Here is a 13,922-nt window from a genome sequence, read left to right as displayed (position 1 = left end):
TGGTCTTTTTATCCCTTCAACTAAAAAACAATGCATGTAAAAGTTCCAACCGAAGTTGGGATGCTTGGGATGCATAAAAACAGCCGAGAAGCAATCAGCGTGCTAGCGGCCGCTATTCTTTTTCTGTTACTCTATGGTTACTCTGGCAATCGTGAAGGCTGTCAAATATGACATTAGACGTCACGTAAGTACCACGTGACTATTGTTTGCTATTGTTATTTGTGATTGTTATTGTTGGTGTTGTTCAGTGTTGTTGGTTGGTTGTGTGGCTCTTGAAGATTTTGTGGTTATAAATTGTTAGTTTATTATAATTATTTAAAATATAAATATCACCTATTAATCTCTGTTAATTGCTCTAATTTTGGTCCTGTACAAGATTAACTTATACTTTTAAAAACTAACAATTCTAGAAACTGGATATACCTATACTGAATTCGGTTCATTTTTCCCTTTAATAGGTATATTGATCTTTTTTATCAGAAGCTATGGATAATATAGATGAAGTAATAGATTTAAAACCGTAAGTATTATCTTTATATTGTGTAGCCAAACTAGATTTTGTCGATGTAATTTGTTGAAAGTGTAAAATTTCTATACTGCAGATTCAACTGTAGATTATGGTTCAAAAGATTGAAATACGTATATGCTATGCCATTATAGGTATATCTCACTAAAGGCTTATTTCATAATATTTCTTTCGGGTTTTTTATTCAATAATGATAGTGGAATTACAATTTTTATTGTAAAATAAATACAAGCTGATATTTATAGGAAGTATATGCTGTGAAATTTAATGTTACAGCCCAACAGATGCTGCTTTTAATAATAAATCAATAAGTTTGGAAAGCGTTAAACCAGAAATTAATATTTCCGAAGAATATATAAATGGATCATCAGATAATAAGTTTGAATTGTAAGTATAATTTTCTAAATGTACATGTTTTGATTCTGTGGATTTGATTGTTTTATTCTTATTTGTTTTTAATTTTTACTTATGTTTATTAAAGTCAAAGAAGCGATAGCCATACCTTACTAGCCTCAACAGATACCTGAGCAATATATCTTTTTATATTAGACTGTATTAAAAAAACCTCTTTTATTTTTTGTTTAGAGGCTATTGGTTCTTTTATCATAATATTTTTAATAGCTCGAAAGAAGCTGGGAAAAAAGTCTGTCAGTGTACCATATGTGGCTTCCAAACGCTATATAAATCAAATCTTCATCAACACAAAAAAACTCACTTGGCACGGGAAGAACGACAACTGCTTCCTTGTGGGCACTGTGGCAAGAAATATGCAAGAAAACAAACCTTAGAACATCACCTTGAGGAGAACCATACTGATTCCAGGTACATTTATTTTGTGTTATACATTGATTATATACAGTGTCACAGATAAAGTCTTCGTGCTTTATTTATTGATTTCTTTCTTTGAATAAGAAGACTATAAGAAGATTTCTTTGAATAAGAAGACTAAGGAAGGAGCATATCAAAAATCTTAGGTACACCCTATGGGTACACCGCGATGGGCCTCAAATATGGCCAACTTAAATTCCGGTTTATCAGTGTCGTTCTAATTTTATTTAAAAAATGTAAAACTATGATGTAGGGTAGACGTGGGGTAGACTCAATAATTTGTTGTTTTATTTTACGTTGTGAATAAATGTTGGTAGTTATTAAAATTGTTATAAAAAAATATATAATTCTAATAAAAATAGATAAGTTATAATAAGTATTTATTAACACAAACATCCGATACGCTACTGAAGCAGGTAAGTCAAATTAACGTATCTAAATTCTTTGACATCTAATCTTTGACAAGTAATAAATAAAAGCTAAAAATGCAAAAGAAAATATATAATTTAGTTAATTTAAGTGAATTTCATAAATGATCGGTTTACTACACGTATGTATATTATATAGTCACTTACTAGCGAAAAGTTGTTCCATTATTTCACTCAATTTTTGCCGAAATCTACCGCACGCTACACAACCAACTATTTTAGAGTCTTTTTCGATATTTTGCTATAGTGTCACTGTTAATTTAAGTTCTGCCACAATTTCCATCTAGTTTTACTACCTTTATACAACTATCAGTAGTAGAATAAATAACAAATAACATAAAATAAGCTCCGTAAAGACTGACAAATCCACAAAATTTCAAATCAAATTCAAATGTGTCAAATGAATCGTCAAACAGAACTGTCAAGGATCCCCACCCTAGAGTGCTTTTTCCGCCCACCATGCATGAATACATGGATAGCATTATGTTCCTTCCTTATTCAAAGATTGATTTAGATCAAATTTGACTTTAGGAGTTTTGACTTTTTGGGAGTATGCTAAAAATTGGGTATAGTGGGCGAATTTTGAAATTTTTATTTGAAAAAGTTGTTGAAATAACTTAACCATTAATAGGCGATTGTTGTGGCAAAAGCAAAATTTACTTATGATAGTCCAATTATTAGTCAAATATTTATCTAGTTTTCACGTATTCGGTTAAATTTATTATGTCAATATTAATAGTTTTTACAGGAAAATAAATTTAGTTGTAAAAAAATTGATCAAACTGAAGCAAAATATGAATAACTTCTAAATACTAAAAAATATAAAAATGTATTTTTGTTTAAGCATAATATGATATCTGATCAAATTAAAATTAAAGTATTACAGAAAAATTGTTCAACTAACTTACTACTATAGGGGGCCTGATTTTTAAAAAATCTAAACTTGAATTGAGTAATTAGACAGAAAAATGTATATAGTAGTAATGATGTCACCTCAATATACAGGGTCGGCAATAGTGCGTCGGGCATCTGTAGCTTTTGGAATAAAAAACTTGAGAATTTTAAGTACAAACCTAGAGCAGCCTAGAGTATGTAAATTTCAGGAGAATATTTTAACTTCTATAGGGTGGCTCAAAAAAGTGAGTGGATCGGGATGATTTTTTTTAAATGGGACACCCTGTATATTATTGCAATTTTGGTTTCCTTTCAGATCACTTTACATAATCCTAAGATATGAGTAAACATATTTCGATAATTTCAGAGATATTAATAAACAAATAAAAAAATATATATTTTTCAATCTTCTTTAAAAAAAATAGTATAAAAAAGTATTTCAAAATTTTTAATGGTTTTGCAGATACACGCACTATTATTTCATATGGGTCTTTCAACGGTAAAATACGAGAGAAAAATCATTGGGTGGTTATGATAAAAATTTACTATGGAAAATGCCATATGAAATATAACAGCGCTTTCAGATGGAGCGGACCGTCCGCGACGGACCGTCCGTCGCGTCGTGTTTTGTCAAGATAGCCGTCGGACGAACTCCGTCGCGCGTCGGACGGAGCACACGCGCCCATGTGAAATTGTTCATATAAACTCATGGTACTTGCTCGAAATCGCGGACGCTCCGTTGCGGACGACGGTCCGCTCCATCTGAAAGCGCTGTAAAACCGCGATTATTTTTGTTAGTTTAACAGTCGTTTGTGAATTATAACGGGTTGATACGTGAGGTATCAACCCGTTCAATGTAACGGGTTTGGTTAGGTTAGGTTAGGTTAATTTGATAAACCATGATTTATAGAGTTACACGACTGTAATATTAAAAATTATTTTATTAGGGCGAAAGAATTGATTAAATCACAGAAAAAGGTCTATAGATGTTCCTCATGTAGCTACCAAACACAAAATACTTCAGGTTTGAGCCATCACAAGAAGGTTCATTTGCCACCGGAAGAACGTCAGTTGTTTGCTTGTGCGCATTGTGAGAAAAAATATACGTTAAAAACGAACTTAAGACGTCACTTTCAGGATACTCATACTGATTCCAGGTAAATTTATTGTTAGCATAAGAATTACTTCTAAATCATAATACCTATCTCCTATCTGGTCATCGAAACTGCGTGATCTTTATTTTAACGTGTAAGACAGTGATGTAGACAGCTTAAATGAAAAATCGAATGTATTAGGAAGAGATAAAAGTTAGATTGATATAATAGATTTCTTGATGTCCTGTGTCGTTAATAGATGCGGTATTGACGGATTTTGCATCAAAATTTCAAACGGCACAAGTAGGTATTTACGAAAAATGTTGCATCTTGGGTTGGAACTTTATTTTTCACAATTAGTTACTCATACAACTCATACTCCAAACCAAGGCTATATGTATATTATAACTTTAGATTATAACGGGTAGATACCGTGAGGTTATATATTTGACGGACCCTGTTTTGTAGTTACAAGACTGTAATATTACAATTATTTTGTTAGGACGAAAAAAGTGAAGAAACCACCAAAAAAGGTCTACAAATGTACCATATGTGACTATCAGACACCATATAGCTCAACTATTAGGCGACACAAGAACGTTCACTTGGTAGAGGAAGAACGACAGATGTTTGACTATGCGCAGTGTGACACGAAATATAGACCAAAAAATGGTTTACAATATTCAAGGTAAATTAATAGTGAATATAAGAAATATTATTTATGATAATTCCAATATCATATTTCATTTTATTTTATTTCAAACTGTTAACGCCAAGCCGTTTAATTTTAGTTAACTTGTACCATTTGTAAATAATTTTTGAGAGTATACGATGTCGAGGAACTCTTGTTTTATAGATTTACACATGTGTAATATTCAAGAACTATTTTATTAGGATGAAGGAATTGGAGGAATCGCAGAAAAAGGTCTATAGATGTACCATATGTAACTACCAAACGTTACATAGGCCCAATCTTTACAAACACAAGAAAGTTCACTTGGCATTAGAAGAACGACAGATATTTGCTTGTGCGCAGTGTGACAAGAAATATATGTCAAATCGGAGGTTACAAGATCACATTAAGCGTAATCATATTGATTCGAGGTAAATTAATTAACAATGTAAGAAATATTAATGATGAATTTAATGCCTTTATGGTCACATATTCATTCTTAAATTAGTAATACCAGAAATTCTTTAAATCTTAGTTATGTCAAATTATAAAACTGAGTCGTTGGTTCATCGACCTGAGGAGGATGCTCTCTCTCTCTTGACTATTCTATTGTACCTTTCCGTATGTAAAAAGACTACAATGCTTTTATAATGTACTGAACAAAGAGAGAACAGTAAAAACGTTGCCAAACTTAGAAAATAGAAAAAGGATACTTAAAAGATGATAAAAATAAACTATTATTATTATGATATAATGTATCACCGAAAAAAACAGCGTCAAAGTTGGCTTGGAAATGGAGATCGTGTTCATTTTATAATAAAAAAAATATATGGCCGAGAGTCAAACTTGCGAGACTCCCCCGTTTTTGAGAAAGCTCACAGACGCCGAGTTGCCTTGGTTCGGTTCCTTGGGCGCCACCCCCAACGTTTAAAGTGTTTGAGAGACCACTAGTGCCAATACGGGTAGCTTTTATACAGTGGAGATACCAGGGAGTGATGAGATGAAAAGAAAATAAAACACACAATTAACTATAACGTAACACTAGGTTTTTATTTAACTAATTAATTATGTACAACAGTAATTAAAGAAGGTTCCCGTCCTCGAATTGTAACAATAGTGAAATAAAATGTATATTTAGAGACCCGTAAAGTAAAATTTACAATAACAACCGTGCACCTCTAGAGTTTTGATCGATTATTCCCGATACGTAACTCTCTGACTGATTCTATCCCGCGAATTCAAAACGCGTTCCCGAAATGACGTTCTATTAAAGACGACGCGAGTTCCTGATCGGCGTCGAATTTAGCGGCGTCCTAATGAACACAGACACGTAGATACCGGAGCAACACATTCTACTACGACGCGACTCTCTAAACGGCGGCGACGTCGTTACAGGCGTCCCGATGGTCACAGCTAAATATTTATCGGAACGGCGTCCGTTTTGACAGCGAAACACGGACCTCGGATCGGCGTCGGAGTTAAAAGCGTCCCGTGATACACAAACGCGAGTCCTGGATCGATCCCGAAGTTAACAGCGTCCCGAGGGATACACACACGCGAGCGCTGGATCGATCGCGAAGTTAACAGCGTCCCGTGGGATACACAAATGCGAGTCCCGGATCTATCGCGAAGTTAACAGCGTCCTGTGGGATACACAAACGCGAGCCCTGGATCGATCGTGAAGTTAACAGCGTCCCGAGGGATACACAAACGCGAGCCCTGGATCGATCGCGAAGTTAACAGCGTCCCGAGGGATACACAAACGCGAGTCCCGGATCGACGTTGACGTTAGCGACGTCTCGGCGAGTTGTACGTCGTTCGGATGAGCGCAGCCTGCACACACACCGCCCGGTCAGGACAATCTGAACGTTCGCGATCCGTGCGTTTACTGAACTACCCTGACTGTCCCTTAAGAAGATGAATTAATTATTAGCCTGTAATTAGCTTTTCCTAGAGATACACTGAACAGGCGCAGATAGTCAAACAGAACCTTTAAAAGAAAAGGCCACCATTCCTGACGACCTACCCGTAGCACAGCGTAGTCCCTCTTTTGCCTGGTCGGCAACCCTAGTAATTTTTAATATTAATAAAGAAAACTAAAAACTCTCGTCTCCGCACCCGAAGGATATACCATACCGGAGTAGATAGTCAAACAGAACCTTTAAAAGAAAAGGCCACCATTCCTGACGACCTACCCGTAGCACAGCGTAGTCCCTCTTTGCCTGGTCGGCAATGGTTGTTCTCCCGCGCTTTTAATATCCTAACAATCCGGTCAACTAACTCCCTTATCCCTATAACACGTCCAGGTAGTCGAGTAAACGCTTAATAACTATAAAAATAATACGACCTACCCTCGATCACTTTGGCGGTGGGTGCTTACCTTATACAGTGCGGCGACAGGCGGCTGGCAGCAGGACACTTGGCAGGGCACTCCGGACTTGAACCTCACTGTTTCGCGTGCGGATACGATACCAACTCCCTAACTCAGTGTTGCCACTACCAAAATTTTATTTTCGGTAGATAACTTGGTCAAAATTCGGTAGAAATCGGTAGATGGGATATTTAACACGTATTTCTATTAAGATGTGCTAAAAGTAAGTCATTTTTGGGGTATAAAAAAGATACTTGCAAAATACAAACAACACAATATCGTTTTAGTTCCAAAAAATCAGAATTTTTTCCTATAGACCGTCTTGCAAAGCCCCTCCAAATATAGGTATATTGCCTAAAATTATTCCAACATATTTTTGGATACTTTTAGGAAGTTTAATTTTAACCTAGGTACTTAATAATTCAAAGTTAATAATCGTTTAGCAACAGTGGAATTCACTAGATACATAGATAGTTTACTACTAATACTATTTTTTGGAAATTTGAGACTTTTTCATCCTTTTATCCTTAAAAAAGCACAACCTCTACTTAGTCTTCTTTATAGGTTTGAAAGATCGGGATTTCCTCCCGTAATGGAATAATTAGGATTAGGAACATCTATACAAAAATAAGTGTAAAAAGTAAAGAGGGTACCCTCAACAAAACAATGAAAATTTCTCTGATAAGGTGTACGGTAATTTCCCTACGGTTGTTTATATGTCATTGGTCGTATTTGTGAGTCAAGAAAATATAACTCATTAGAAATTTTGTACAAATTGTACTATAAAATTCTTTTTTAATATCTATGACACTAAAATATTCCGAAGAATGAAAATCGGTAGAAAATATAGTCTTTTCGGTAGATCGGTAGATGGACTGCCAAATCGGTAGATCTACCGAAAAATCGGTAGAAGTGGCATCACTGCCCTAACTGGGGCTGCTGCAGCCAAGGTACTCGACTGACGCTCCCCTCCACTCGGCCTGCACCAGCAGAGTAGGGCGAGCGGCGCAAACGGTTCGGTTTTTCGCATTAAACTATAGCGACCAAAACCGATCAAAACTCTCTTACAATATGGCAATTAAATATTTAACTTATTTAATTCAACAATAGGAACCCTAATGAAGTTCATTACAATAATGATTTAACAATAAAATACATGGACTGTCATTATTAAAAGAAAATAAAGTCCCTATTATTCTAGTATAATATTAACACAATATACAGGGTGTCCTAGAAATTTTATGAACTTCATTACAAACTAAAACCAAAAATTACGGTTATATACAGGGTTTGTCGAATTGTATTCCGGAAACTTCGGCAGCATATTCTGCAGATTAAAATAAGTAAAAAAGTTCGTATAAATGTATGTCCTAAAATGCTTAGTTTCGGAGATACAGGGTGTAGAAATTTCATTTTTATTTCGATTTTTTAAAAATAATTTAAGAAGTAACGTCAATATTTGCATGAAAATTGGTGTCTGGCAGTTTTTGGACATGAGAAATTTGATTTTCATGTCAATATGACTCCTACTTGTAGAGCTTTCGTCCATACCTGTATAAAAGTACTGAGTAAAAAAATATACATTCACAACTTTTTTACATAAAAAAGGTCTCTTGGTAAAAATCGCTACGAGTAATGTTTCTCGAGATATTTGAAATTGAAATTATCAATACCTGTCATCATTGACAAATTAAACATGTTGACCAAATAGTTATTAGACTGAAATCTTAAATTTGAAATCTTTTTGTGTCAAAAGTTCAACAGAAACTGTTTAATCATCATTTTTTCGCAGAAAAATTTATGATTAATTTTAAAAAAATAAAAATTTATTATTTCAGTCAAATAACTCTATTCAACGTGTGCTTATTTTGTGTCAATAATGACATGTATTGACTATTTCCATTTTAAATATCTTGAGAACGGTTCCTCGGAGCGATTTTTACCAAGAGACATATTTTATGTAAAAAGTCATGGAAATGTATATTTTTTAGTCAGTAGTTTTATACAGGTACCGTCGAAAAGTTATTACTCTACAAAACAGTCAAAACGCAGTGTGCTTATTTTGTGCCAATAATGACATGTATTGACTATTTCCATTTTAAATATCTTGAGAACGGTTCCTCGGAGCGATTTTTACCAAGAGACATTTTTTATGTAAAAAGTCATGGAAATGTATATTTTTTAGTCAGTAGTTTTATACAGGTACCGTCGAAAAGTTATTACTCTACAAAACAGTCAAAACGCATGTAGGTGGCGCCCCCTACAAATAGGAGTCATTTTGAAATCAAAATCAAATTTATCGTATCACAAAACTCCCAGACACCAATTTTCATCCAGATATTGACGTTATTTCAGAAATTATTTAGAAAAAATCGAAATAAAAATGAAACTTCTACACCCTGTATCTCCGAAACTAAGTATTTTAGGACATACATTTATAGGAACTTTTTTAATTATTTTTATCTGCAGAATATGCTGCCGAAGTTTCCGGAATACAGTTCGGACCACCCTGTATACAAGGAAGTATCAGGGCCCCGATGCTTATTTTCATAATATCACAGATTAGGTATCCTATAAGTATACAGATAAAAATCTTGTCCCTAATTCGTGGTACGAAAATTGTTTTTTATGACGATGTGCAAAAGAGTCAAATTTCCTGTGCGCAAAAATAAACTCGCGTAAAATAACAATAAACAGCGTAATAGAGAGATATCGCTAAACCGAATAGCGTGCATGGACATTAATAAGGCCAGGTGTTATTTCCTTTACGTGAGGTGGTATTAAATCTCTTCATTTATAGTTATTGGATCGGAAAGGATTCTGTTCGCGTCGCGTCTGCTATTTAAACTTAACCTAACTTTGAATTTAAAACTTTGAAAATGTTTTGTTTACTAGGTATTTTAAAACTAAATGGCTAAAGTGCTTATTTCCAGTGCTTTATTGTTCAACGTCTGCCAGTGGGTTTAGGGCAACAAGCAACAAATTCTCTTAGAAGGGCTAAGTCGTCATCTGCTGTAAAACTAAGACTCTTTATAGGTTCTTTAGTATTGGAAGAGGAATCCATATTTTTGGGCCATATTTATTTAATTAAAACTGATCCCAGCTACTTAAATATGAAATTACCTAATAAACTAAAGCAATAATTCAAAACAATTCAAACATAACCTAAAATAAAAGATCTCGCCGGCCGGCTCCGGTTGTCAAATACCCGCACATGCCCATTTAAGCAATTTTTAAACGTTATCAGAGGTTATTTAGAAAGCGCGCTTGGTGTAATTGATCCGCAAATTACGTCAGGCGATAACGTTATTAGCGGATGTTGCGTTAAAAATTGATTCGCGCACATCGTAACCATGATAAGGTACGCGTAAATACTGGATGACGCTATTCGGTTTTCCGATATCTTTCTAATAACTGTGCCGGTCAGGCGCTGTGCACAATTTTAGAGGCCATAAGTGGGCGTGCTATGTGCGCAAACTAGTCACCTAATTAGTGCCCGATTCCGAAAATTGGAACCACGAAAATCAATAAAGAAAAAACAAAGATTATAATCTGTATAATCTGTGGTTTTATTATCTTGTATTTATCACTGTTTTAAAATTTGAAACTACTCAAAATAATGACATTTATTAAAAAATGTTCTTTGAAATATTGCCATTGGAGCAGAAATGTTTAGACACATATTTCGCCATTTTAATCTTTTATTGTTTCCAGAAATCCTGATATATCTGCTGAAGTGATATTAGATTCTTTAAAAATGGAAATTGATGATCACGCTCTGCTTTTGGATGAATTTACGTATGTTTTTTGTTTAAATGTGCTTTTAGTAATGTCATGTTAATAATGTAATTTATTAATTCTAGAAATGATGAATGTCCGGCTGTGACTAATGAAGTAAAATCGGAAGGTTTTATAAAAACAGAACCTGATTATATCGCTCTGAGTCTGAATAAAGACATGCACGATGACTTTAAGTACGCTTTTCTTGAAATGTGTTTTTGTTAATGGATTGGTAATAATGTAATTTTATAATTCCAGAAATTCTGAATGTTTATCTGAGACATATGAAGTAAAATCAGATTTTATAAAAATGGAACTTGTTGATGTCGCTCCGTTTTTGAATAAACACATATATGATAGTTTTAAGTATGTTTTTTTAAATATATTTTTACTAATGGATACATATTATGTTTTAATTATTCTCTTATTGTTGTTTCCAGAAATACCGAAAATTTATCTGTAACTAAGAAAGTGAAGTTGGAAAATTTTATAAAAATGGAATCTGACAATGACGTTCCTTTAGATGAAGAAAATATTATATTGTAGCTTTATTTTGGTTAATTACAAAATCCGTAATATAATCAGTAATTTGAAGTTTTTGTGATTACACTGTTTAATATTAATTACACAACATTATTTGCTTTTTAATTCATTATATTATTGTTTAGTGTACCCCTATACATTAGACATCACTTATTCCTATACCGGGTGGTGCGTCGTTAACTATCCAATATAAACAATATACAGGGTTGTTCACCACATACGACACGGAGTATTGTAGCTAAACGATGAGATTTTTACAAGTTGTAAGTTTGGGGTTCGTTCAAGGACTATTAGAGCTACAATTTAAAAATATTTTTACAAGATACAGAGTGTCCCAAATAAATAAAAAATATCAAAGTTGTATTTTTTTAAATGGAACACCCTGTATATTATTACATTTTTAGTTTCTACGATTAAAATAAAGGTAAATTTCATTAAGGTTTATTATACTTAAACCTTACCGTTTTTGAAATATTTTCAATTTTGTGAAATTGCAGTAAAAATTTTAAAGCTTCATTTCTCCAAGGGTATCAATGTTTTTAATACTAAATATTAAATGAAGTTTATTTATTGATTAGTTATTATGTTGCATTAATAAAAGTAATACTACCTTATACAGAGTGTCTAAAAATTTATTTTAAATAATTATTAGCTTCAAACGGCAATAACTTCTTTAATTTAAATGGAATGCCCTGTATATTTTAGGAGAATCAGATGCACAATTAAATTGTCTATCAAATTGTATTATACTATTTTTTACCTATCCCTTCAAGTTTTCGTAGAAAATGCATTTTCTACGAATGTCTAATGCTTGTCTAATGGGCTTTAAGCCCCGTTCTCAGAACTGCGACTGTCGCCAGAGACACGACAAAAGAACCAATCAGATTTGTACAAAATTCAAACAGCTGTCATTTATAAACTCGACGGTTGACAGTTGGCTTTGGCCGTTTTGGGCAGATCTAACCTTACATTTTTGTTTACTTTTTACTTAAGAGTAGCAGAGTCTATAGTGCGTTTTTAGAGACGAAAGTGTTTAAAGTTTTGGTTTTTTGTTCGAGATTTTTAATTATGGATTTGGAAAGTAATGGTCTTGATGAAATTACCCTATTAGGGTTATTGGGAGTGACCATAAATTTGGAATCAGCATACTTCAAAACTAGATGTAAACAAAGCATCACGTGATCGCTCTTTACTATTCTATTGGCTGTAACGTCATTTGCTACGTGGTGCTACGGACGGCGAACCGCCGCGAACGGTAAAAAGTTAAACATAATTCAAGTCCGACGGCAACCGGGCGCCAAAGCCAACGCCAACCGTGTTTATAAATGCTCTTATGGTAATATACAGTTTTAAGAATTGGGCGGCGGCGCCAACGCCAAAGCCAAATCCAACTGTGAGTTTATAAATCCTACTTTAAGCCCCGTTCTCAGAACTGCGACTGTCGCCAGAGACACGACAAAAGAACCAATCAGATTTGTACAAAATTCAAACAGCTGTCAATTTTAAATTTAGTAAAGCTCCCATTGGTCGTTTGAAGTGTCAATCAGTGTCGCTGTCGACACGACGCAGTTCTGAGAACGGGGCTTTAGACACAAATAAAACTGAATAAAACACTATAGATGGCTACATTTGAAAAGAAAAAGTAATTTATTTAATAAGGTGAAACTCCCCTAAACCTCGCCTAGGACACTTGTGTTTAGCCCTAGCAGGCAACTATTAAGCCTGACTAATCACGTTAAAGCCCCGTTCTCAGAACTGCGTCGTGTCGACAGCGACACTGATTGACACTTCAAACGACCAATGGGAGCTGTACTAAATTTAAAATTGACAGCTGTTTGAATTTTGTACAAATCTGATTGGTTCTTTTGTCGTGTCGCTGGCAACAGTCGCAGTTCTGAGAACGGGGCTTAAAGCCCCGTTCTCAGAACTGTGTCGTGTCGCTGGCTACACAGTTTGACATTTCAAACAACCAATGAGAGCTGTACTAAATTTAAAATTGACAGCTGTTTGAATTTTGTACAAATCACATTGGTCCTTTTGACGTGTCGCTGGCGACACAGTTTCATTTCAAACAACCAATGGGAGCTGTACTAAATTTAAAATTGACAGCTGTTTGAATTTTGTACATATCTCATTGGTCCTCTTGACGTGTCGCTGGCGACAGTCGCTGTTCTGAGAACGGGGCTTTGAGTTTTTGACAAACACAAATGAATTAATTCAAATAACCACGCTAACCAACCTGATTGGTCAAGCTTAATAGTTGACTGCTAGGGCTAGACACTTCTTAGTTTAGCATAGGACGAAAGCATAGAGACGAAAGTCTCCCGCTAGCCGCTAGACTCTAGACGCTTCCTGTGGACAGTGTGGACATCTATGCTGTGGACCAGGGTTGCCAACCGTACGAGGTTCCTCGTACAAATACGAGATTTTTGACCTGCTGTACGAGGTACGAGGTACAAGATTTTGATAAAAGATGATTTGATACTTTAACGTGACTTTTTACGTCGGCTTGGGTAATATTTTATAGCATTAATGAGGATTGTCCAAAGGAGATACTTCACATATAGGCTTAAACCTTAAATACATATAAACTACACATGTAATTTTATAGACTAACTAATAAATGATTGAACCTATTTTTTATTTTTTTTAGAATGAATTACCTATTTTTTAAATCTCGTGGTCAAATTATTTATTAACATGTTTTCTCATTTAACTTCAATTAACAGATTAATATGTTTAGTGCAAATTTTTGTCTTTATTGCAGTTATTTTAAATGTTTATT

At 34.3% G+C, this 13,922-nt stretch overlaps 1 protein-coding gene across 1 annotated transcript; it reads left to right on the top strand.

Moving 5' to 3' along the window:
* Positions 1 to 232: 232 nt before the first annotated feature.
* Positions 233 to 11,228, top strand: LOC115879987 (PR domain zinc finger protein 5-like). Its single transcript, XM_030897064.1, has 11 exons — positions 233 to 296; positions 459 to 520; positions 803 to 913; positions 1,148 to 1,348; positions 3,624 to 3,833; positions 4,273 to 4,458; positions 4,665 to 4,874; positions 10,529 to 10,612; positions 10,678 to 10,788; positions 10,853 to 10,960; positions 11,035 to 11,228. Exons 2-11 carry the CDS (start codon positions 486 to 488, stop codon positions 11,138 to 11,140), a joined length of 1,362 nt encoding a protein of 453 aa, XP_030752924.1. The 5' UTR covers positions 233 to 296; positions 459 to 485; the 3' UTR covers positions 11,141 to 11,228.
* Positions 11,229 to 13,922: the final 2,694 nt, after the last annotated feature.

Source organism: Sitophilus oryzae, unplaced genomic scaffold (genome assembly GCF_002938485.1).
Source record: "Sitophilus oryzae breed Bouriz unplaced genomic scaffold, Soryzae_2.0 scaffold_1604_pilon_pilon, whole genome shotgun sequence".
NCBI classification, from domain to species: Eukaryota; Metazoa; Arthropoda; class Insecta; order Coleoptera; family Curculionidae; genus Sitophilus; species Sitophilus oryzae.
Note: the sequence above shows the minus strand (reverse complement) of the source record. Positions and strands in the feature narration are given on the sequence as shown.

Bases quoted from the DNA above. Each gene is read 5' to 3' on its own strand.
- LOC115879987 (XM_030897064.1), top strand. From the start codon at position 486: ATGGATAATATAGATGAAGTAATAGATTTAAAACC. The intron at 914-1,147 runs GTAAGTATAATT...TATTTTTAATAG, and splicing joins TCAGATAATAAGTTTGAATT to CTCGAAAGAAGCTGGGAAAA. The intron at 1,349-3,623 runs GTACATTTATTT...TTATTTTATTAG, and splicing joins GAGAACCATACTGATTCCAG to GGCGAAAGAATTGATTAAAT.